The sequence below is a fragment of the Thunnus maccoyii genome, chromosome 7 (assembly GCF_910596095.1).
Source record: "Thunnus maccoyii chromosome 7, fThuMac1.1, whole genome shotgun sequence".
In the NCBI taxonomy this organism is placed as follows: Eukaryota; Metazoa; Chordata; class Actinopteri; order Scombriformes; family Scombridae; genus Thunnus; species Thunnus maccoyii.
In genome coordinates this window covers 34,027,227-34,053,938 of record NC_056539.1, presented here as the reverse complement: position 1 = coordinate 34,053,938, position 26,712 = coordinate 34,027,227, and the positions used below count along the sequence as shown (strand labels likewise).

The 26,712-nt window shown below is 38.4% G+C and overlaps 1 protein-coding gene across 1 annotated transcript in view; it reads left to right on the top strand.

Annotated features, from left to right (window-relative positions):
• Window positions 1–7,815: 7,815 nt before the first annotated feature.
• apc2 (APC regulator of WNT signaling pathway 2) overlaps window positions 7,816–26,712 on the top strand; it is a 48,297-nt gene continuing 29,400 nt past the window's right edge. The window contains exons 1-4 of the mRNA XM_042416051.1: window positions 7,816–7,848; window positions 8,506–8,532; window positions 21,959–22,120; window positions 24,984–25,074. Coding sequence (XP_042271985.1) covers window positions 21,980–22,120; window positions 24,984–25,074 — 232 coding nt within the window. The 5' untranslated portion in view covers window positions 7,816–7,848; window positions 8,506–8,532; window positions 21,959–21,979. The remainder of the gene's footprint in view (window positions 7,849–8,505; window positions 8,533–21,958; window positions 22,121–24,983; window positions 25,075–26,712) is intronic.

Sequence of the window (26,712 nt, the reverse complement as noted above, 5' to 3'; positions counted from 1 at the left end):
CCCAACACCTTACTGAGACACTTAATGTTGGTTTTCCTTTCATCTCCGATCTGTAATTAATAACAAGTCCTCTTTCATTTAACTAGTTGACAATGCAACGAGGGGTCACAGGTCAAAAAGGTTGGGAACCACTGATCTAAAGAATTCAAACGGTGTTAAACATTCATTTTTGGCTTAAAAATTCAAACAACTGTATCAAATATACATTCATATAAAAAGACAGAGAGAGAGAGAGAGTATGAATATGGTTGTTTTGGTTGTTAAGAGACCGTACTGATACCGCTGGACCACCATAGGACCTTATTTCAGAAAAAATATGTACAGTAGTTGATGGCGAGAGACAAATAATTTTTTGATCCTGTTTGAATTGTGCCATGAATTACACATATGATGTTTGTCAATTTATATCACCACAAAAAGTAACCTGTTTTAAAAATTAAGCATTAAGCAGTAAGCCAGTCAGCGGCAGAGTAGGCCGTGTCTTGTCAAGAAAAGCAGTGGGATCCATAATAACGCCAACATGTATCTTACCTGTTTTATCCAGTGATTCTTTGTCCTTTTATCAGCCAGGAAGCAAAAGAACAAGCAAGACTCGAAACACACAGGCATCGCGTTAACGTTTGTGGAAAGTTATGACATCACTAATGCAACTTTTGGGTGTGTAGTCTTGCTAATTATGTATTTTCACAATCTTAAACTTTGACAGTTTTACGACAAACTGTGACTTTCTTGACTTGCAAAATTATTTAATTATTTTTAAGTTGATAAATATTATATGTGTAATTCACAGCACAATTCAAACAGAATCAAAAAATTGTCTCTTGCTGTTGATACCGTACATATTTCATTCATTTGATATTTTATTTTGAAGGCCATAACCATAACCGGAAGTTTATGTTCAGCTTCCATCCTGGCATCCTGGCGTCTCATCATCCTCCTCCTCCTCATCCTCCTCCTCCTCCTCACCTTCACCTCCATCAGCGTCACAGACACGTCATCAAAAGAAAAAAAAGAGTAGAAATAGAAAAAAATTATATCATGATCAAATATTACATATAAGTCCTTTTAGATCACATAACATTGTAAAAAAAAAAAAAAAAGTTATTTCACAGAAATTTATATTATTTTTTTGTTTTATTTTACAGTTTTTTTTGTTTTTTCTACATTAAGTGTAAATGCCATAAAAACACAGTAAATTATTTTTATTAAAAATATTCACCATAAAATAAAGGCTGTAATCTGTAAATTAATATAATGGAATATTATAGGATTTTTTTACTATTACTGAATATAAAATTAAGGCAACTTTCTGTTTTTACTTTAAATTTGATGTAAAAAAAAGTTTTTAAAAAAAGTTTAAAAAGTAAAAAACACTTACCGTCAAATAACGGTAAAAAAGTTAGTTATTCTACAAAGATTTTTTTTTAAAATACAGATATTTACTGTAGACATTATCTGCATTTTTACAGTCCAACTGTTGTAAAATAAAAACCAAAAAAATATAAAATATTGCTAGAATGCTAAATAAATGTGCACAAAAAAATGAAAAACATTGCAGAAATACCTTAAAATTACCTAATTTAAATAATTGTTTTATACAGTATTCTTTTGTAAATTCATAGAATTATCCAATTTATCCTTAAGACTGTCCCATCAAAGCACAAATTTCTGGATGTAAAACACAAAAAAAATATGTAAAATTGTATTCAAATTATCCTCCTTTAATACCCATTAATGGTATCTTGAGAGCTTTAGGCTTTAATTGTTAATGTGATTATTTCATCTATTTACAGTAAATTCCTGGTAAAAATATTGGTTTGATACTGTACAAAAAATAGGATCATGCGAAAATGGCTTACAAAAATATAATTTAAATAATCATTAACTTATATAAACATTATCTGAAAGTAATTACAAGCAACTATCCAATAGATCTACAGACTTTTCCAATTAATGTATGAGATTTACTGTATATAAATAGTATTAAGAGGGATATTTTTTATATATTGTGTGCACACTGCCATCATTCTTCAGAACCTGCCACAGCTGTGAGTACTGTAGCTCCCTCAATTTGTTTTGTGCATTGCATTGTGGGAGAATATTATCCATCAATAGCACACACAAAAATAAACCAAAAGTCAATTTTGTCACTTTTCTATTATGAACACATTAAACATTTAAACCAGCTGTATACTGAATGAGTGATCCAACTGTGGTGAATGACGAATGAGCAGAATACACTGAATGAAACTTAATGACTCTTTTGTCCACTCTACTGCTGTGTTTTTTAGATATATATTGTATAGTCTGAATATACGTTCATATTTCTATCTCCAGTGGATTGGAAATGTGTTTTACTTCTTTAGGGGAGATGTCAATCAAAGACAGTCTATACAGGCCCACACACTACTAAGTAGAGGGGCCTCTAGGGGCCTTTAAACTGGGAGAAGCAGAAGAATTTAAAAATATATTGTTATGACCCGGCCTAAGAGAACTGACACTCCCTCTCCCCAGCTGCCAAAAAAAGCAGCAACAAGGGATTTTGCAGCCTTTAAATGTTTATTTCATAGTTGTGGTTTCAGGGTGAGTTAACAGCAAAACAACAAATAAAAGGGAACTAAAGCTAATCAACCTAAAATTACCTATTTAAACATAAAGAAACAAAAATACAAATCACTGACATAACTCCTGACTTAACAGAAACAGGAGGAAAGACATTTTAAAAAATGCCATCCAACCCTACAGAAACTGGGCTGTTAAATATATTTACAAAGTTATTTACAATACTGTACACAGTGGGTCAGAGAAGCAGAACAACAACAGCAACAACAATAACAATAGATACATGAGTAGCAACAGCAGGAACAGCAGGAGAAGGACATCCCCATGTCAGCCTGGTCCATGGGGTTTCCTGCGGATGAGAAAGCACAAAGAACGCCGGGGAAGAAGTCAAGTTAGTAACATGCATTAATGGTAAATGAATACATACAGATGGAGAGGAGGAGAGAGGAGCTCAGTGCATCAATGGAAGTCCCCCGGCAGTCTAGGCCTATAGCAGCATAACTAAGGGCTGGTCCAACTATAAGCTTTATCAAAAAGGAAAGTTTTAAGCCTATTCTTAGAGAGGGTAGAAAGGGTGTCTGCCTCCCCAGACCGAATCTGGAAGACGGTTCAACAAGAGAGGAGCCTGATAGCTGAAGGCTCTGCCTCCCGTTCTACTTTAGGAGACTGTAGGAACCACCAGTAAGCCTGGATTCTGGGAGGGCAGTTTTCTAGTGGGGTAATAGGGTACTATGAGCTCTCAATAATCACAGAGATCAATGGCATAGAACTAACAGCAAGCATGCCAAAAGTAGTTACAAAAAATGACCAGCAGGTGTCGCACTGAGTGAGCCTCCTCATCAATAGGTTTGTACACTCAATGTCTCAAAAAATAATTAGAAATGTGGATCTGTTGACAGCCAGACAAAAAACAGGCATCTATAGATAGGCATTTATGCAGTGACTAATCTACACAGACAGTGAACATCATATGAAGCATCAACTATTGTGCAGTAAATCAGTTTGGGACATCTCATCCAGGTAGCATCAGTTAGAATCAAGCTCTCACTGGACAGTGGCCTCCATCAGCTGTGATCATGTGGAGCCACTTGATAACTGGCAAAACACACTCAATGTAATACTGCAGACCGGTTAGAGACTCATCCTACCTGATAGGGAGGGACTGCTTTACGGCTATTATGGAGATAGGACGAATAATTTCCGCCCACTAATAGCTTTGTCGATATACATTTGAAATTTGAATATTGTATTGAGATAGACTTGAAAAAGTCCAAACCTGGCGACATAGGCTCCACAACCTGGTTTTAAAAGTCACAAGACCTAGGATCTTCAGACCTGACTGGCCAGGCTAGGGCAATCTAGCGGTGTTAACAAATAGCCTGCGGCAGTCAGGTGGTAAGACTATAGGGCAGCACGCAGGGTGTGGTGATTCAGGGCGGCAGGACCTTGAATGTGGCCCAATCTTCTATGAGGGTTAGCCTCACTCATGCAACGGCCCACAATGCACCACACACGACGAATCTGACCTTGGCCCCCAAACAATCGGTCTCCTTCAAATTTTCTCACAACCCCCAAATTCTCCATCCCTTAGTCCAGCTTAGGCGGCTAGGCCACGGATGCACCGGGACCTGGGACAACCCTATGGACCATAGAAGCTGAAGAAACTCTGGAGGACAAGTCAACCACAGCAGTAATGCACATTACTGTTAATTTAAATATGAATTTTATTATGAATAAAATTACCTGATTTAAGTAAAGGCTTGTTTCATACAGTATTCTTTTGTAAATTCATAGAATTATCCAGTTTATCCTTAAGGCCGCCCAATCAAAGCACAGATTTCCAGATGTCATCTATTTACAGTAAATTCCTAGTAAATACTGGTTTTATACTGTACGAAAAATAGGGTCATGTGAAAATGGCATACAAAAACATAATTTCAATAATCATTACTTCATATAAACATTATTTGAAAGTAATTACAAGCAACTGTCTACAGATTTTTCCAATTAATGTATGAGATTTATTGTATATAAATAGTATTTGACAGTAATTACAAGCAACTATCCAATATATCCGTCTGACACTCTTAACATCGTAATAAATGATGTGTATATAGGAGGTTTCTTTCTTTTCGGTTGTTATCCAGTAAAATTTACTTAGGTTTTGTGTAGTAAAAACTGTAGAAATGTAGTTTAATCATTAATTATTGCATTTTGATATTTTATCCTTAATTCTTTTTCTCTTTGTTTTGTAGTTGCCTTTCCATCCCTCGTTATTTTATTCATTGCAATTCTTCTCATCTTGTCTTGAGTTTTTAGGATTGTTATGTGGAGAAATCAGGCACAGAAAGTGAAGAATATCTTTATTTAGGCTCGTGTGCAGGCTGAGCTAAACTGAACTGAACAGAGCAAAACTAAACAACACACCAAACCTGAACTGAAAACCAAGACTTAAATACAATCTGAACTAATGAAACAATAAGGAACAGGTAGCAAGACACAAAGGCAGGCTGGAGGCTGATTGGCTGGGGGAGACACAGGGAACAGGGCTGAGACTGATTCATTAAGTCTAATAAAATGAAAATGTTGAAAGGTATTGTTTGGCATGTCTCCTACATGAAACATCCCATCATACTATGACCAGGAGTTAATCAACCTGCCATTTGGCCGTGACACAGATGTCATTAATAAAGGTGCTGTTAATAATAATGGGTACTCCTTAGTCTGACATTTTCAGCTTAAATCAGTTGCTACAGTTGACAAGACGCCATCTATACATGCTGAACTCTGACCTCTCAACATTATAAGTAATAAGAGGAAACAACTTTCTGTTTTCTCATGATAACAGATAACAGCTTCTGTAGTGTAAATATCAATTAAATATTTTATAACAAATATTGTACTTTCCTAATGTGCAAATAAACATAAATAAATCTACACATCTGTTCATGTGTAAGTGAGTTTTTAATATTTTAATGGTCTTTTTTTCATTAAAGAACAAATAATGAATATCGCCACTTTTAATTGCTTCAGGTTCATTATTTCTAAAAGATGTTGAAACAATCCAGCGATCTGAAATCTGAAAAGTACAAACAATCTCCAGGAAACAGTTTAACTGAGAGGCGTTCAGGGGAGTCCAGTCTTAAAAGTGGTGACTAATGTTTCAGGTCCTGAACTGAAGATGGAAACTGTTTTAAATTAGCTGCTGTTACAGAACAAAACTGAATCATTGAGGAAATTATGCCCAAAGGTTAATATAACAATAAAATCAAATAAATGTTAATTAGACGTCACATATGAATGTGCTTACAGGCACGTTAGTATCAACTTACAACCAAAAAACTGATCACAACCAGGATACAATAAAAACCTCATCAAAATTTATACTTGTGCTTGTATGAATGCACTCATTGACTGGATAACTACAGCTGTGTTTCTTTTCTGACCTTTGACTTCCAAACAAAACTTTGATCACAAACTGAACTCTTAAATTCTCGTGTTTTTAGTTGATATGTTTAAAAAGCAGACTGGACTTTCAGAAAGAGGAGGAGCAGTAATATTAAAGTGTGACGCTGCCTGTACACTGACCTCGTGCTCTTGTTAATGTTACATAATGTAAACTGTGGAGCTCTCAGGATTGAATGATTAATAACTGATTGATTGTTGTCAAATGATGCTTTCAGAAAAACAGAAGTGTGGATAAAAACAACCTGACTGAAATGTTTTCTGTTTATCTGAGATTTATTTTTCTTCTTCTCTGCTGGATGTTTCTGTAAATCACACTGAAGTAAAAAGTGTGAACAGCAGGAAACAAACAGAATCCTCAGGCTCCCTCTAGTGGAGAGTTAGAGAACAACAGACAGGAAACAACAAAACACAAACTGAACAGATTGACCACACAGGAGAACAAAAGACTGGACTGAAAATATTCAAGACCAATTAAAACATATTTTCTTCTTGTCTGTGAAGATTCAGGTTCATGAGGGTCACAGTAAATCAGGTCACTGAGACAAGAGCACAAGAGCATCTGGAGATTCTTGAAGATGTTTCATCCAAAAGGCTTCCTCAGTTCTGACTGGCAGTGGCGGCTGATTAATGAGGGGTGTTCCATTTATCCAGAGAAAAAGGCTATTAAAACATGTTAAACATAAATTAATTATATATTACCAAATATATATGAAATAAAAATGTTTATTTTTACTCTGTGTCTCACAGTTATGCCAGCATTTATTAAAAATGTGTTTTTTAAATTGCATTTGGTTAATTTGGTGTGAATAAATACACTTCCTGAGTGAGGGCCAAATGATGTGATGTATGTGAGTATGTGTGTGATGTAATGTGTATGTAGGTCCTTCAACTTTTGGCAAGCAGGTGATCTGACGCTGCTCTCTGATTGGTTGCATCACTCTCCATTTTTATTGGTAGCGTATAGACCACACGGGTTTCCAACCAACGGCATCAGCGAGATGCGTGCAGGTGGATTTTCTGTTTTTTAGAGAGCTAACGTTCCAAATGTTACGCACATCACAAGCATCTGTGCAGCAGTCAAACAGCAGGAATTATATGCTAATGATACTTTATTTTCACCCAACTGTTATTTTATTGTTTTCATGCTAACATCACTTGTGTGAGGGGGCGGGGCTTCTGTGCTGCTGGTTGATGGTTTGGGACACACTCAGCTACTTTTTCACCACCTGTAAAGCTAACGTTGTGTAGTCTGTGTTACGAAAAACTGGAAAACACCAAATCCGGCAGTTCTGCACTACGACGCAGGGGACTACAATGGTGGGGTCGTGTTGTTTGAGGTACTGGTGAGGCAATCCAGGAAGTCATATTGGAATTACAGATTAATGCAATTAAAGATATAATATGCAGGATTTTCCTAAAAAAACCAATGTATAGACTCATACAAAAGTACTCTCAATCATCACGTATAACCCACTTGAAGTGTGTGTCTATGTGTATCTACAGAGACTCTGCTGTCTGCCTGTAAATTATTATTTTCTTATTATTTTTCTGTGTTCTGGATGTTTCTGGGCATCAACCTTTGGGCAGCAGGTGTGTAGCTCTCAACTAATAACAGCGCAGGGTGCGAGGTCAGGACTTGTAGCATAGACCAGGTAACATCTCTCCTCTGCTCCGCTCTGCTCTCTGTCTCTGTGTCATGGATGTATAAAGAGCAGCAGGTCTGTGTGTCTGTTGACTGAGGGCGGAGCTGAGCTACACACACACAGAGCAGAGAGGCCACAGCGGACAGGAAGAAGCTCTGCATTCACACTAAATCTGGTAAGGAGGCGCTTTCCTGCAGTGTTGTGTGGGGGCGTGGGCGTATTTATTTGTACTTAGGAATGTAACCACCACAATCAGAAAATAAAGTTTTATTTCTCTGCTTTGTTCTTGCCATCACCGCTCACTCCTTTCATTCACTCTCTAGCTCACTCGACCACCGCTGCTCTCTCTCTCTCTCTCTCTCTCTCTCTCTCTCTCTCTCTCTCTCTTTAATGGAAAAAAACAGCATTGACAAAAAGTAGTAAAGAGTATTTGTATATTTCTTAAAACATGTCAGGAGGGGACCTTCCACTTTAATTTTTAAGGTTAACATCAAACCAAAAGTTCTTACTGTTAGAAATCAAATAAATTATATTCAGTTAACTGCAGGAGTCACTACACTTCATATCAGAGTAAAGGATCCATTCACACTCAGGAGAAAGAGATGTCATGTCAAGTAACTGAACGTTTTTGGGTGGAGAAACCATATTTGACCAGCAGAGTATTTTTTTATGTTTCTTAAAAGATTTCTGGAGATCTTTTAACATGTCGTCATTTATTTTGTTGTTAAATTTTGCGAGATGTGAACTGGTTTTGGTTTGTGTTAGATGCTGATTGGATGCAGGCAGATAAAGGGCGTTAAAAAAAATCCCTCTGCCTCTCCCTCCCTCACAGATCTGCAGCTCTGCTCGGAGTCATGAGGTAAGAACCGACCGCTCCTTCTTTTTCTGCCTTTAACTCATATTTATCTCGTTTTTTGCCTCATACTAACCCGGGTTAACCGCCCAGGCTTTGTCAGCTCGGCTCGGTCCGGTTTGGCCCGGTTGTGGGAATAAAGACAATAATAAGAGGCTCTTTGATTAGCGATGATCAGACGGGAGGAGGCTGATGTGACTCCACGTTTTAAAAAACCTGCAGGTCAGATTTTTAAGATTTAAATCCGATTTTTAAGATTTGAATTTGATTCATAAATGTGCGTTTTCATCCTTCATGCGGGTTTTTGGGGGGATGGGAGGATGCGCCCCCCACCCTCCTCCTCCTCCTCCTCCTTCATGCAGGCTGAGGGATGGAGGATGGAGGAGCTGATGAATCATAGATGTCGTCAGTAAAGCAGCAGCAGCTAAAACAGCCAATATTCAGATATTTAGAGGTCGAATATTAAAAACAGATTTCCAGTTTCATGCTGCAAATAAAATCAGAAATGTGTTGGCGTGTGTGTGTGTGTGTGTGCGCGCGTGCGTGTGTGTGTGTGTGTGTGTGTGTGTGTGTGTGTCTGTGTCTATGAAATGCATCATATATCTAAATGTGATTTTTAACGACGTGAAAGTCACATCTGAGGCGCTTTATGTGTATTATTCACATATTGAATCATACATGTGAGTATTTGTTGGATCTGTTTGGTTTTTTTGTTTCCGGCTGGTTGATGATTTTTCGCCCTGAACGTCTCCTGCAGTCTGTCCCAGTCTGTGCTGGTTTCACTGGTTCATTAAACTCTGATTCTTCTGCATGAAGAGCTTCAGTGCTGTTTAATATTCATGTATCCTGTCCTGAGTCTCTATTTTAGTATAGATGTTTGTTTCTCTGTATCTCAGCCTGTTTACTGATGGATTCATTCGTTGTTTGTCAGCTGTCTCTATTTTGAAAGTGAAAGGTTTAACAGTAGATAAAAATCTGATTTAATTTGGTTTAATCATCCTGTTATCTATCTATGAAGTATCACAGGATAACAGGAATATTGTAGGTTTCCTGCTCTGCTGCTGGTTTATTGTTGGTTTATTGGATTGTAAAGCATGAATATATGATACAGTATATATAATATATATAATAATATAAAGGTAACATTGCTGTAGTGTCTGCGTCTGAGGTGTTGAAAGCTGAACTCTGGTCATATTCTGTATGTTTGATCAATTAATTGATCTACTACCAACCAGCACCAAATGTGGATTCATCCGCCGCTGAAAATAGTCCCAAACAATTGCAATATTTCCTCCTGTTTACTGAGCCTTTTCTAAACATGAAACTTTATATTGTTGGCCGTTTTTTAAGATCTCCAGAAGGAACCAATGAGCTTGGAGGTGACAGACAGAGTAGTGAAGGAGGAAAGTATTAGGAGACAGACTAACATGTTTAGGGCTGCAACTAACAATCGTTTTCATCAATATTTAATCATTTTGAGTCATGTTTTAAAGAAAGAATGTCCAAATGATGATTCCAGCTTCCAGCTTCTGTGAATATTTTCAGGTTCCTTTAGTCCTTGATGACTAAATTAGAGCTTCAACTAATGACGATGACGATTATTTTCTCGATTATAAAATGTCAGAAAATGATGAAAAATGTGGATCAGTGTTCCCTAAAGCCCAAGATGTCGTCTTCAAATGTCTTGTTTTGTCCACAACACAAAGATATTCAGTTTACTGTCATAAAGACTAAAGAAGGCAGAAAATATTCACATTTAAGAAGCTGTAATCAGAGAATTTTGACTTTTTGACAAACACAGACAAATGATGTTGTCCTGCCAATTACTTCTGATAAAGGCGCCACATTAGAAAACACTGCTATGTGTCGTTCTGGAGTCACATGATCAAACCACCTCGACTGGTTTAATTTGGAGGATTTGTTGTGATGTGATCTGGGGGTTTGGAGGGTGGACCAGACCTCTGTAGCTCCTCATCGCTGCTGGAGGCTAGCAGCTCCAGGCTACATTAGATGATACTAGCATCACACACTGCAATCTCCAGGTGCATCGTGGGTAATGGAGGCTGCAGATTTCGACAAGGAAGTGTGTTGAATAAAAAAGACGATGTCTGTCCATCATGAGTCTGATGATGTCACACAGGTGAAATGATGAATCTGTGGAGACTCTTTAACCAGACTCTGGTTGCCATGTGCTTAAAAGTATAATTTGGTATTTTTGAATATAATCTGGTGTTTTGTAGAACCTTTTTCTGTGGCGTTAAATCTTAACTTTTATTATTTGAGTTTATGTCGTGCTCACATAGTGCAGTTTCCTAAATAAAGCAGGCGTGTTGGGAGCATCAGTAACATCAAATTGACACATTTTTGCACCAAAAATGTGTCTTCATGTTTAAAAGTTTATCTTAAATAATTTTACACATATTTTACATTTTACTGGTAAAACTGATGCTGGTTGAGTTGCTATTGAGTTAAGTTGTGCTGGTTTTATTAGACAGGTGGACAGCAGTCAGAGCTGGACTGGAGGTGGATTTAAAAGGTTAAATACAGACGATCCACAACAACAAGAGAGAAACTGGACTTCAGAATCAAAATAGAAACACAGTCCTGCTGTTAAATGGATCATTAGTTTTGGTTCTTTACTGTGTTTATTTGCAGATTTGATCATTTTCCTGAACAGCAAGTTCATTTCCATCCACCTTTTTTTAATATAACCTGAGTGGAAACACCAGAGATAAAAAATAAAATGTAAAAGACGAGTGATGGAGGATGAGTCTGGGTGTGGCTGCCAGCAGCTGCTCTGCTGTCTGAGCTCAGAGTCTCCTCATGAAGGAAAAATCCAGAATCTGTTTCAGCTGCAGATTCACCTCAAAATCAGACAGGAAGAGAGTTTATTACAGCACCTGAGTGTAGATTTTTGTTTTATGTGTTTCAGCTTGTTTGTTTTAGTTTATTTCTTTGAAAATCAACCTGCAGAGAGATTAAACTTCCTGCTCTTTTTATTCAAGAAATGACCAAAAAATTCACTTTTCACTACATCTGTTGTTGCTCATCTGTTGAAGTACTGACGAAGTACTCTGATCCTTTACTGCAGTAAAAGTACCAATACAACAATGTAAAAATACTCCAATACAAGTGAAAGTCCTGCACGAAAAATCCTCCTACAGTAAAAGTACATAAGTATTATGAGCTTGATGTAGTTAAAGTATTGCCGTAAAAGTACATAAGTATTATGAGCTTGATGTAGTTAAAGTATTGCAGTAAAAGTACATAAGTATTATGAGCTTGATGTAGTTAAAGTATTGCAGTAAAAGTACATAAGTATTATGAGCTTGATGTAGTTAAAGTATTGCAGTAAAAGTAGTGGTTTGGTCCCTCTGACTGATATATTATTATATATGACATCATTAGATTATTAATAGTGAAGCATCAGTGTTAGAGCAGCATGTTACTGTTGTAGCTGCTGGAGGTGGAGCTAGTTTACACTACTTTATATACAGTTAGCTAGTTTAGTCCCGTTTCTGTGTTTGTGTGGGTTTCTGCAGAGTCCTCCCACTATCACTGATATGTATGTTAGGGGTTAATATTCCCGTCAGTGACCAAGACACTGGCAAAAGAACTGGAACGGGTCTGTCAGCGTTGCACTGTGGCTGCTCTCTGCTCCCAGTGTTTGTATAAGATGGGTCAAATTTCCTTATCAGTTTCCACAGGGGGATCAATAAACTTCTACTTCTTCTTCTTAATCTACCGTCTGCACATTAATCTGAAGAGTCACAACATGATTAAAGATCCAAGAACTGGACTTGGTTGTAGATTCAACCCTCCTTTGATAACTACGACCTGGATGACTGAGAATCTTCACAGACGTGATTAAAGATGTTTTGGTTGCACAGAATTAATCGATTATTTTCTCGATTCATGGATTAGTTGTTTGGTCTATAAAATGTCAGTGGATCATTGTTTCCCAAGACGACGTCCTCAGATGTCATATTCAGTTTACTGTCATAGAGACGAAAGAAACCAGAAGATATTCACACACTCAAAGCCATAAATTGATTATCAAAATAGTTGGGGGATTAATTTTTGATTAATGGACAAATCTCCTGATGTTCAGAAGGAGTTTCGGGTCGTGACGGTTCAGGCGGCTCTGCCTGTGACTCAGCGAGCCTTCGGGGGGGGGGGGGGGGGGGGGGGGGGCAGGAAGTTCTTCCTCTCTAAACTGGAAAAGGCCAGTGAGAGGCAGCGAGAGGCGTCTGTGATGTAACGTTACATAACGAGAGAAACAGCGATGTTTGAGCTGCAGTCAGAGAGCTTTCACCTCTGACCTCTGACCTCTGATAATCTGCAAAATAATCTGCAACTGTCGATAACGGATGAATCGTTTCATGATAAAATTATATCTATCTATCTATCTATCTATCTATCTATCTATCTATCTATCTATCATCTATCTATCCAAAAAAATTTGAATAAGTTAAAAGTGTGTGTGAGAGTGTGTGTGTGTGTGAGTGTTTGTGAGAGTGTGTGTGTGTGTGAGAGTGTGTGTGTGTGTGAGTGTGTGTGTGTGAGAGTGTGTGTGTGTGTGTGTGTGTGTGTGTGTGTGTGTGAGAGTGTGTGTGTGTGTGTGTGTGTGTGAGAGTGTGTGAGTGAGAGAGAGTGTGTGCGTGTGTGTGTGTGAGAGTGTGTGTGTGTGTGTGTGTGAGTGTGAGTGTGTGTGTGAGAGAGTGTGTGAGTGAGAGAGAGTGTGTGCGTGTGTGTGTGTGAGAGTGTGTGTGTGTGTGTGTGTGTGTGTGAGTGTGAGTGTGTGTGTGAGAGTGTGTGTGTGTGTGTGTGTGTGTGTGTGTGTGTGTGTGTGAGAGTGTGTGTGTGTGTGTGTGTGTGTGTGTGTGAGTGTGTGAGTGTCACTCTCAGCGTTTTCAGAGAGAAAGCTGTAGAAAGCCGCTGTACACTACCTGCTCAGCATCAAACAGACACAGTTAGCTGTATCTTAAAGACATGCTGAGTTTTGGTGAGAAACAGGAGTGTAAACAGGAACTTTAGTTTGTTTTTAGTTGCTGACTTTGGAAAAACAACTCAAGGTCCACTTACTAGCTTGTTCCAGAGCTTTCACTGGCGGAGTTTGCCCAGTTACCATGGAACTGTAGTCTGTGTTGGATTACAAGTCGAAATGTAAAGTTTGTGTCATGAAAGCGCCGCACAAGGTGTTTTGGTGTCTCCTGTGTTTGTTGGTTACCAAACTGACATCCACACCTTCAACACTTTGAGTTGATCTATCACCCTTTCCTGGAAGAAATATTACGACTTCGCTGACAAGAATCGAATAAACTACAAACCCCAAAAGAGAGAGCAGCATCTGAAGAAGTTAAAGATGAAATTGAATCAATCATCAAATCAATCATCACCTGTTTCATGAACCTCCATAAGTGACAGAAAGAGAAACAACATGTTTCACATTTGATTCTGTGAACACCAGTGTGGCCGTGCTGTGTGAGCGCTGACTCACTCTGTGATCACATGACTGTTGGTTGTTGTTGTGAATGAATGAAGCTGCAGTAAAAGTTTCATCCACAAACAGCTTCTCTTCTTCTGCTGTTACTGGATGACTTTAGTCCAAACATACTCGATAGGCGGAACGTCTGCAGCCGAATAACAATTTAATCCCGGAACAAAATTTACCTGCAACCTTTTGAGTGACCAGTGGTGGAAAGTAACTAAGTACATTTACTCAAGTACTGCACTCAAGTACAATTTCGAGGTACTTGTACTTTACTTGAGTATTTCCATGTGATGCTACTTTCTACATTTCAGAGGGAAATATTGTACTTTCTACTCCACTACATTTATTTGACAGCTTTAGTTACTTTTCAGATGAAGATTTGACACAATGGATAATATAACAAGCTTTTAAAATACAACACATTGTTAAAGATGAAACCAGTGGTTTCCAACCTTTTTGTCTTTTGACGTCTTACAAAAAGCAGTGTGTAGTCGGGGTCACATTTCACATGTCTATGAGTTGTTAACAGCTCCACCAAATAGTGATTTTTCCCTCTAAACTTCTCACATGCTTTCATTTCAATAAATGTTCAAATGATCCAATATTTCAGCAAAAATCAAAGATTAGAGAAAAAGTCCAAAAACTGAAAACAGATTTGTGTATCAGAACTTTGTTTTTTCTTCTTTCCTCTCCCATTAATCATCTCACCACCCCTCAGATTTATCTGCTGACCCTTTGGAGGGGCCCGACCCCTAGGTTGGGAACCACTGGACTAAACTAGCTAACTGTATATAAAGTAGTGTAAACTAGCTCCACCTCCAGCAGCTACAACAGTAACATGCTGCTCTAACACTGATGCTTCACTATTAATAATCTAATGATGTCATATATAATAATATATCAGTCAGAGGGACCAAACCACTACTTTTACTGCAATACTTTAACTACATCAAGCTCATAATACTTATGTACTTTTACTGCAATACTTTAACTACATCAAGCTCATAATACTTATGTAGGATTTTTCATGCAGGACTTTTACTTGTAATGGGGTATTTGTACGTTGCTGTTTTGGTGTTTTTACTGCAGTTAAGGATCTGAGTACTTCTTCCAGCTCTGCTCCTGCTTTTAAAATGTATAAATAGTCATATAGTTTATATTTTTGCATAAGAAGTGTCAAGTTTTAAAACCCTGAAACACAAAACAAAACTCTGCTTTTAGAGACATTTTCTAATGTTTGATGATTCAGTTGATTCTCACTGACCGCCATTTTCTCCTTCACCTCCTCCTTCTTTGCCTGGAGGATGCGGTTGCCGTAGTAACCAGACAGTCTCAGAGGGAAAAGAGAGCAAGAGGCAGGCTTGGAGGATGTGGGGGGGGGGGTAGCGGTGGTGGGTGTGATCGACACTCTCTTTGTTCAGACACAAAACACTTTAATACATGAACATTTACTGTTGAGCAGGTTAAGAATCAAACTGACAGGAGTTTTGTTTTTTACAGACTAATAAATGATCTTCACTGGACTGTAGATCAGGTGTGTTGTGGAGGAAGGACATCAGATGACCTTCATCTGGCATTTTAATAAGATCTGTATAGAAACATGAACCTAAAATAGCTTTTAGTAACACATAGTTTCCATCCAAATGTAGCCCAAATGTGCAGAAAATCATCAAAAGAAAATGTAGTGAATGTTTGTTTCCTTCAGCAGATAAACTAATTCTCCTGTCGCTGCCATTAAACCGCTGCAGAAGAAGAGGAAACAACGAGATGACGTCATTAAAAGAGCAACAGTCAAAGCGCAAATGATGGGAAACATGATGGAAATATGACGTTCCTGTTAGTTTCATGTATTGATGTGAGGAAGGTTACAGTCTCCTCATCATCGCTCCACACAGATCTGATGTTTTCCAGTTGTTGGCATTTCCATTGTGCAATGCATTGTGGGAGAATAGTGTCCATCAGTCTGTGTACTGTTTTTAGTGAACTTTATTTTGTCTGAACATACAGACTGAACTGATGTTTGATTGTAAATCAGCAGAAGTGAAAATGTTATTTAGTTTTTTTAGAGTAAAGAAGCAGAAAAAGAAGTGAAATCCTGCTACTATAGTTTGTTTACGTAGCCTCCGGAGCCGGAGGAAGCTTCCTGAAAGCTGACCAATCAGAACAGAGTGGGCTCATCAGGAGGCGGGGCCTTAAAGAGACAGGAGCTAAAACGGCCTGTTTCAGACAGAGGCTGAACTGAGGGGCTGCATAAAGGACCAGTAGAAGATAAATAAGGAGTTTTTAACTGGAAATCATGCAAAGATATTAAAGTAGAGCCCCAGAATATAAATATAGGAAATGTGGAAACGTGCAGGATTCCTCTTTAAGTCCTCAGACGCTCTGATGCTTCTTGAGAAGAGATTCACTCAGTTTCTCTTCCTGTTTCTTCTCTTCATGCCTTCGTCTCATATCGGGGTCACAGGCATTGGATCGGTCGTTTCCATAGCAACTGTACCGTTAACAGGCTCCACTGTTTCTCGTTAAGGCTCTGTCTGATTCGTTATCCTCTCGGGAGCTGCACATTTTCTACCCAGCATGCCTTGCAGCGGCTGCAGCAGAGGGCTCTGTGTGTGTGTGTGTGTGTGTGTGTGTGTGTGTGTGTGTGTGTGTGTGTGTGTATCAGATGACAAGCGAGGCAGAGAGAGAGACATCACTTGGATGTAAATGTGTCACCATGGCAATGGTGGGGGATGTGGGAGTGTTACCATGGTAACGCAGAACATCAATATGTTAGATGTCTTTGATGGGAAACACCGAAATTACACACACACACACACACACACACACACCAGCTGAGGTCTGCAGTATCAAAGCACCTTCACACACACATTTGTCCTTGTATACTTGTGTAATTAAACCTGAAATAAATCTAATCAGAGCACTGAAACATCACGTCATAGAAAATATGTCCTCACTAGGATCAGACAATATAACAAAAACATTTCATAACAAGCATTTCTTTTCTTATTCATCAGTATCTGTGTCCTTCATCACTGATAGTAGAGAGACGACAGGAAACGAGGAAGTGAGTTCTCGCTTGGACTAAGACGTTACAGTTCACGGTCGGCGTCCCAGCCCCTAAACAGACCAAGACCTCCATCTGTCCTGAAACTTAAAGGGATGCATTTTGGGAAATATAATTTGAATGAATGTATGAAGTTTGTCAACATCAACATCATCCAAACATGAACATAAACCCACAAACAACACTCCAACAATGGAAATACAACAAATATACAAACAGCTCCACAAGCATAAAACACAATAAACAAATAAAACAAAACCTGTGCAGCCATTAATGTTGAACGCTGTATATTTGACCCAGTTCATATAGAACAGAATATCATATGTCATATGTTCATGTTCAGAAAACACAAAAAGGTTTCAATTAAAGCTCCATTTTTAATTCCTATCAAATCTAAATCTGGAACATGAACTTTTTAAAACAACATTTGTCATAAATAATACTGTATATATACACTAAATCATGCTATAAAGAACAGTTCACAGATTCTTTCATCTTCAATCACACCTCTGTATTTTCCAGTTTTAATTATTTGGGGGTAATATACCACATCTTATCTTAGATGTTCAGATTAATTCCTCTCTCCTGTCTGTAGTACGCTGAATATAAAGCAGCCAGCAGCCGGTTAGCTTAGCTTAGCATAAAGACTGGAAACAGGTAGAAACAGCTAGCCGGGCTCTGTGCCTTCCAGCACCTCTAAAGCTCACTGATTATGTCTTGTTTGTTTAATCTGCACAATAACCGAAATATTAAAACAACAGTATGTATCATGATATACATGAAGTCACCGTTTCTGTTGAGTTTAGAGTTTAATTTAAAATTCCTGAGTAATAGATTCAGAACTTGATTATCTGAGCTACTGTCAGAGAATCTGTTTAAATAAACAGATTATACAAAAAAAAATCTCTTTTTATCTTTAATCTTGTCAGTATAATCTGTATAAATCCCACTGTGTGAAATATTTACAGTTTATATCTTTAGTCTGTTACAGTCATCAGTTAAAATTCTTTATCTTCGACTGTTAGCGTCTACAGCTAACATGCTAGCAGCTCTGAATGCTAACATGATGTTTAGCAGGTGTTTTTATCATGTCTGTGTCTGTTTACTATATATGTACAGTATTTACTCTCCTCCATTTTATTTGGTTATCTGAAGTCTGAGTGTTGACATGTAAACTAATAAACTCCTTTATGCTAAAAATCCAACGATGCAACTCGGCGCTTTTTATAGATGCAAAATTATCGTCACCTTCTTCCATTTTTGCAAGTTTTTCTTTGTCTGAATCGAGGGTCTAAGGACAGAGGATGTTGTGTTGCTGTACAGACTGTAAATCCTTCTGAGGCAGATTTGTGATTTGTGACTAATCGATTAATTGATCATGAAAATAATTGTTAGTTGCAGCCTTAATGTAGTTTATTATCATAGAGGACTAAAGAAACCAGGAGATATTCAGACTTTTTACTTTTGCTACTGATGATGAAGCTTCAGCCTGGTTTATCTGCAGCAGCTTTATATGTCTGTGTGTGTGTGTGTGTGTATTGATTGCGATCAGATGGTCACATCGGGTTATAGGAGGTTAAATTGATTTTTCCGGCTGTTCGTCTGTTTCATAACAAACTGGTGATTTTCGCTGATCAGACTGTCGGCTGGAAAATATTCTTCTTACTTCGCATATCAGCTGTTTTTTAATCAAATATATTAAATTATTAAAACAAAATGAGAAAGTCTGGTACAGTGCAGTGAGTCAGAGCTCTGCAGTCTGAAGCTGGTCTGACCCACAATCCCCTGGGGCTCAGCGCCTCATAATGAATGCAGCAGTCTGCGCTGACTTCAGATCTGCTGCTCTGAGCAGAAACCTGACGACAGAGTCAGAAACATGTCTGAATATCAGACGAAAAACAAACAAACAAACACCCGGCTGATCCGAGCGCGTCACTGCTGCAGCTTCAGCTTCCTGCGATGTTTGTCGTTCCAGCTCCGCGTCTCTGCAGTGAAGGTCACACACTGATTCAGCAGCTGTAAACCGCACTGAGCATGTGCAGATCTGACCCCGAACAAATGACCTCACCGTGTCACACACGCTCAGTCTGATCTGTTGATTTATTTATGTAACAGAGCTGGAAATGTAGAGAGTTATTTTTCATTTGTTTAATCTTTGGAAAGATTTTTTGACATTTTCACCCTAAAACAAACTTAATTAATAAAACTTTGGTGCTTTAAAATTCCACCCATGAACACCTTATTTATACAAGTTAAGTCAAGTTTTATTATTTATTATCTCCTGCAGGGCCTCCGTGTAACATACACACACAAAAGACAAGTGTGCACAATAAATACAGAATAAAAAAATCTACAATATACATAACAATCAATACAAAAATACAAAAATATTCACATTAAATTTATATATTTTTAGGCAAAATGGACGAAGTAAACAGAGCAGGTTGGCTGAGCACATGTGCTGCTTTACAGCGACGTCCTGTTTACACTTTAATGAAACCACCGAGAAAGGAGGACAGACACATGAATAAAACAGAGAGTTGAGAATATTCAGTTACTGAGAGGTTCACATCATTCATTAACATTAAAAGTTAAAAACGCGCAGAGCAATAAGCAGAAGTTAAAAAGATAAAATAGATTGAAAATGTGATTAAATGTCACAGATATCAGCTTTACATGACTTGTATTCTAGTTTGTTATGTTGCTCTGCTTTGTGTACAGTAACTAAGTACATTTTACTTCAGTACAGTTTTGAAGTACTTGTACTTTACTTGAGTATTTCCATTTGATGCTACTTAATACTTCATTTATTTGACAGCTGTAGTTACTTTTCAGATTGATATTATCTGTATATATATCTTTTTTTTTTTATATAATATGCATTGTTATAGATTAGACTACCCAACACTATAAGATATTAACATCAGATTTACTTTGACAACATTAAATTCTTAAAGGCCATTTTGCTTAAAGGACCAGTATGTAGAATTTACTGGCATTTAGCAGTGAGGTTGCATATATATATATATATATATATATATATATATATATATATATATATATATATGTTTTATTATACACTAATTAACCCATACTTATGAATATTATATTCCATTTCTGCCCATATATCCCTCTAAATCCTACAACCTGGTACTCTAATGAGCACTTTCACATTGATACTTAAAGTATTTCCTGCTTTGCCTTGTTAGTAATCCAGCCTTGATGTTTGCTAACATGTTAGCCACAACTACTTTATAAACTGATAATATGTCAGCTTGTTTCCTGTCCTCACATCTCTCACAGCCTGTTGTTGTTTGTGCCAAAACAAGATTCCAATTAGATTTTTCTTTTGCCTGCAGAGGAGACAAAAACATGAAAAGCAGTAACGAATAACGAGTGTTAAATCTGATTCGGGGTCAGAGCGAGTCGAGGCTGGAAACAGCCGGAGGAGAAACTTAGATAACATGTTATCTAACAGACTGTCGCCAAGCTTCCTGTCGGTCCGTTCAGAGCCGACCGAGCCAAAAAACATCGATCCAAAGTGAAGCTGGAGTGGATCTGACAGATAATTAGTCTCCCTGTGAGCCATCTGCTGCCAGGAGGAGGAGGAGGAGGAGGAGGAGGAAGACATCTTGTTTCCTCCTGAACATGAAACACACCAAACCAGACAGAAACACAGAGAGAAGTTGTTTGTTTAGAGATTTTAACAGAATCAGATCTGAGTTACAGTTTATTTGCAGGAAGATATATTTTGTCTGAATATGATGTGATCATGACTCGATTCTTCTGTCAGGAGGCTGCAGGGGAAAAGTTCACTTCCTGTACTGTAATGTCACATGTTCAGGTTTACTGTTGCATCATTTTAGCTCCTCATTTGGAGGATTTGTTGGTTCAATAACAGTTTTTAAAGTTAAATACCAACATGGAGATGAAGGTCATCTGTTCCACTCTGATCTGTTTTATGCTCTTTCTTTAAAGGAAAATTCTGGTGATTTTCTATATTTTTCTTATTGTCAACATGAAAACGTGATGCTGTTATTAGTCTTTGGAGCCGTTTCTAAACAAACTAATGTGACCAAACTCTTCATGATGAAGGAACATGTGACCCAGAGCAGCGGTGTGACTCACTGACGTGTTTTTAATCAGATATATCAGCTTTGATACACACACAATACTTGTTAGTAGATCAGTTCATTGTTGGTTTCGAATATTGTTTTTGGGAGTCGGACAATCTGCGTTTTCTTTTACTTCAAGATAGAACATGATAGATGATAGAGTGGTTGAGCTATAATAATAATAATTATATATATTTATACATATATTTATAGATACATGTATGTGTGTGTGTAATTATCTATCTAACTGAATGCAGTGTGCAACATTATGAGAAAGCTTGAATGTGGAGTACCACAGGGCAGTTGTTTGGGGCCACTATTATATTCAGTATTTAGCAGAGTCGGATGGCCTTATTTACAGCCTATTCAACTTTATATATGGAATCAAATATGATTTAAACATGAGCCTTGAGCGTGAACTTAATATGCTTTATAAAATATAAATATATAAAACTGTCTCATAGAGCTCCTGGATGTTACACTTGATGAGAAAATGTCTCTGTCTAATCAGTCATATAGACACAATTATATTACTAAGTTACAAAATTATGTATGTTTTAAGATTACCTTAAAAAGCATCACTGATGAGATGACTGTTTCCTCTCAGAAGCAAAGATGGAGGCAGACGTCGTTGCAGAGCTGTCAAACGTCTCAGGGAGCGGATCTGATTGGTCGGGCCGACCTGTATGAATGTAAAGTTGATAAAAACCTCCCTCATCACTCATTCCTGTCCTCCTCCTCCTCCTCCTCCTGCAGGGGGCACTGCAGAGTGTGAAGATGGCCAACGCCGTGGCTTCCTACGACCAGCTGGCCCACCAGGTGGAGGCGCTCCGCAAGGAGAACTCCCACCTGAGGAGGGAGCTGGAGGACAACTCCAACCACCTGTCCAAACTGGAGACCGAGACCTTCGGTATGAAGGTCAGTCTGAACCCAAACCGCCACGTTCACCTCGTGTTCCCGCGTCTCCCGAATCCTCCCGTCAGGTTTCACTCTGATGTTTTATCTTCAGAGCAGCTGCTGGATTCAGTTTGTGTCAGTTTGCTGATGCAACATTTGTACGAGATGAAGCTGTTTACAGGATTATCTCTCTGCAGGCTCACTTTTATAGAAAGGAACTGAAACTAAACTAAAAACAACTCAGTGATCAATCATTAATAATGGTTATGGTTATATGACTATCAGTAGTGGGGATGTTAGTAGGGAGGAAATCTTCACATTCAGCTAATTTTGGTGATTTCTCTTAACAAGTGACTTTAAATGATACTCAGTTATCAGAAATGTAAGTAATTTTTTGTCAGTTGACAATTTATTAATCAGCAAATAGTTTCAGCACAATTTAAAGTAAATGAAACATGAATGAAAACTTATGATCCTATATATATATATATATATATATAGTCTCTATATATATAATATAATATTATTGTCATGGTGAGTAGCAGGAATGGACCCAAACGCAGAGACCAACATGCAGCGTTGATGAAAACCTTCTTTATTCTTGCGATGGTCAAAACAGAACCGAACCGAACAAATGATCCAACAAAGACTGAACAGAAAACCACTAAACTAATGAGACAACGAGGAACAGGTGACAAGACACAGGCTGGGAGCTGATAGGCTGAGAGCAGGGTGGGCGTGGAGGAACATGAACACAGGAGAGAAAACACAATACTCTAAATCACAACCCAGCATAAATCAAACCATCCCAGAATTACATAAACGTAGGCAAACAACAGTATAAACTAACTAATAATGCGGTCTGTCAAACCCACCACCCAAACCATAAACAGGCAAAACCACATGACCAGAACACAGGAAACCCCAAAGAACACAAAAACACAAAGAGTCCAAAAAACAAACTGAATGTAATATAATATAATATGATATAATGTAATGTAATATAATAGGGTTGCAATTAACAATTAATTTGTCATTGGGTCTATAAAATGTAAGAAAGAAAAATCAATTTTCTTTCAATTGACTAATTGTTGCAGCTCTATAATATAATATAATATAATATAATATAATATAATATAATATAATATAATATAATATAATATAATATAATATAATATAATATAATATAATATAATATATAGTGAAGTGAATGTCCTCCCTATGCTGCATGAAATAGTTTTGGATTTTGAGAACAGAATCATTAATTTATGTTTTTGTCTATGAACTGTATGTATTTATTTATTTTAGAAAGAAAAAAACATCAGTTTTTTAAAGTATTCAAGGGGAAAAATTCTAAACATATTTAATTAAATCTTTCTTTTAAATAAATAGTACAACAGCTTTAATTCACTTTCTCTTCAAAATTCCTCCAAATGTTTAAAGTCAAAACTGTCAAATCTCTTTAAATAATCAATAAATACACAGAAGCCTGAAAAATCAGGTTAAGACCCAAATCCTGCTGGAGCACATAAATCCTATCAGCCGCACTCACACATACACACTCATACTTGTGCACACATGCACGTGACTACACACTGACACACACACAGTCCAGATGCTGAGTGCAGCTGGATTATCAGGCAGAGCTCAGCTGGTTTTATCAGAATCAGGACGTCGACTCGTCCTCGCCGAGTGTTTCAGATTCACAGACTCACACGTTTCAGTCTGCAGCAGGTCAGTCTGCAGGACGACGGGTTCACGTCTCACCTGCAGCAGGTCGGTCTGCAGGACGACGGGTTCACGTCTCACCTGCAGCAGGTCGGTCTGCAGGACGACGGGTTCACGTCTCACCTGCAGCAGGTCGGTCTGCAGGACGACGGGTTCACGTCTCACCTGCAGCAGGTCGGTCTGCAGGACGACGGGTTCACGTCTCACCTGCAGCAGGTCGGTCTGCAGGACAACGGGTTCACGTCTCACCTGCAGCAGGTCGGTCTGCAGGACGACGGCTTCATGTCTCACCTGCAGCAGGTCGGTCTGCAGGGCGACGGGTTCATGTCTCACCTGCAGCAGGTCGGTCTGCAGGACGACGGCTTCATGTCTCACCTGCAGCAGGTCGGTCTGCAGGGCGACGGGTTCACGTCTCACCTGCAGCAGGTCGGTCTGCAGGGCGACGGGTTCACGTCTCACCTGCAGCAGGTCGGTCTGCAGGACGACGGGTTCACGTCTCACCTGCAGCGGGTCGGTCTGCAGGACGACGGCTTCACGTCTCACCTGCAGCAGGTCGGTCTGCAGGACGACGGCTTCACGTCTCACCTGCAGCAGTTCGGTCTGCAGGACGATGGGTTCATGTCTCACCTGCAGCAGGTTGGTCTGCAGGACGACGGCTTCACGTCTCACCTGCAGCAGGTCGGTCTGCAGGACGACGGCTTCACGTCTCACCTGCAGCAGGTTGGTCTGCAGGACGACGGCTTCACGTCTCACCTGCAGCAGGTCGGTCTGCAGGGCGACGGGTTCTTCTGATGAATGCAGAGAGCAATTTTTAAATCTCCAGCATTGATAAAATAGTAAAGTCAGAGGACAGTCGTCAGCGTGTGAAGGAATAACTCTTTATTTTCGTCTGGGATTATGTGATATTTTAAATGCTGCTTGTGTATCTGATGTTGGATTTTGTTCTGACATACAAACAGAATTGAGGAGTTCAGAGCTGTCATACAATCATGATCAGACAGTCTGACTTTCTCAACCTCAGATTCTTCTTTTCACTCTTTGAGAACATTTTTGTGACAGAAACTGGAGTGTTGTGTCAGTTTTAGTATCATATTGTGACTGTGATCACACTCTCCGTCTGTCTGACTCTTGTTGTTTTTTGTCCCGTTTGCTGCAGGAGGTGTTGAAGCAGCTGCAGAGTAAACTGGAGCAGGAGGCGGGAACGCTGGCTTCATCCGGGAGGAGCGACGTGCTGCACCAACTCAAAGGTCTCGATCTGTTTTCATGTCCGTGTTAAAACCAGAATCCTCTTGTTGTTTGTCTTCAGCAGCCGGACAGAAGCAGCAGATGAGCGTTACTCTATCTGACTCTACTGGTTTCTGATGCCGTGTGTCTGCAGAGCCTCCGATGGGACCAATCATCACTTACAGAAATGAATCGAGTCAATCAGCTAACCTGATTGGCTGCAGCTGGCTGTGCCTCGTTATGACTCAATCCAATTAAGAACCAGTTATTATGAATTTGATTGTCTGGTCTAGAATTCAATTCACTTTAACTGAGCTTAACAGCAGGAGTAGATGATAAATACCTTCAGTATTAAAAAGACAAAAACAAAAAATACACTAAAAACTCTACATTGATATTTATAAATAATTTGGAAATTATGCAACTGTCTTTTACTAAATTATGAGGGATTATTGTTAGATGAAAATCTAAAACCAACACTGAACATTTTTATAAAAAGAAAACAGTCAAAATATTTCATGTGTTCACTGATGCGCTGCTCCTCTTATTTAACTTTGTATTACAGTTTAATTTATTCTTATTTTAAGTATTTTTATACTGTTTAGCAAATACGTGCAGACACATTTTCTCATTCCCTTGAATACTAAAGTGTGTCCAAACTGTTGCTGAATATATTGACAGATGGATGGGTGACAAATTAAAGGAAAAACCAACGTGAAGCGTCTTAGTGAGGAGTCAGACCATCACGAGCCTCCTGATCAGCTTCAGTCTGAGTCTGTGGAGCTCTATTAGAGAGATGAACACCATAAAATATCCCCTCATTTATATATACAACCTGAGTACAGCAGATAGAAAGAAAAACAAACATACAGACATAACTGAACAGATCTGAAGATGAAAGTTTACATTATATCATTAGGTGTTATGGAGATGGTGGCGGAGAGCTTTGTCAACACGCTGGTGTTGAACTGGTTTGCTGATTGTACTCAAACATTTTATTCACATCATTTTCATACTCATCAAACATTCAGGAGCATCTGCGTCTGACGTGTTTCTCCGCTCTTTTATTCAGGTTTTTCCTCTAATTTGTCCCCCGTCTGTATATTGTGATGAAATTAGTACATTATTTATTCTATATGATTGGTAATATAACAGAAAACATATATACTATTTAAATCTCTGTTTTGTAAATGCACTAACTACTTGAAACAGACCTTACACTTTATGACAGACTATATATTGTATCTAGTGATACTTTTCTATAGCTAGTGGTAACATTTTTGCATTTTTACTACAAATATGATGGAGGTTTACTGCTTCACTGTATGACTGATGCTTGATTTTAGCGTCTTGTTGTAATAGTGTAAAAAAAAATTAACTGGTATTAATCCTGTATATAGCCTGACAGGCCAAACTCAGGGCAAAAAACTTGCTTTTACTCAGTAGGTTTCTTGCTGTGAGCACAATAATGATAACTGAACCCAACTCAGATGAACATATTAACATTTTATCAACTCAGATCTTCTTTCATCTGGATTTTGCTGCAGTCGGAGGACAATTTGCAGAGATTTTAGAGAGAAAATCAACTTCAAACTGTAAAAATGAGGAGGACTTTCATACATATTCTACCAGGACTTTGGAGCATTTTCATTCACTCCTTA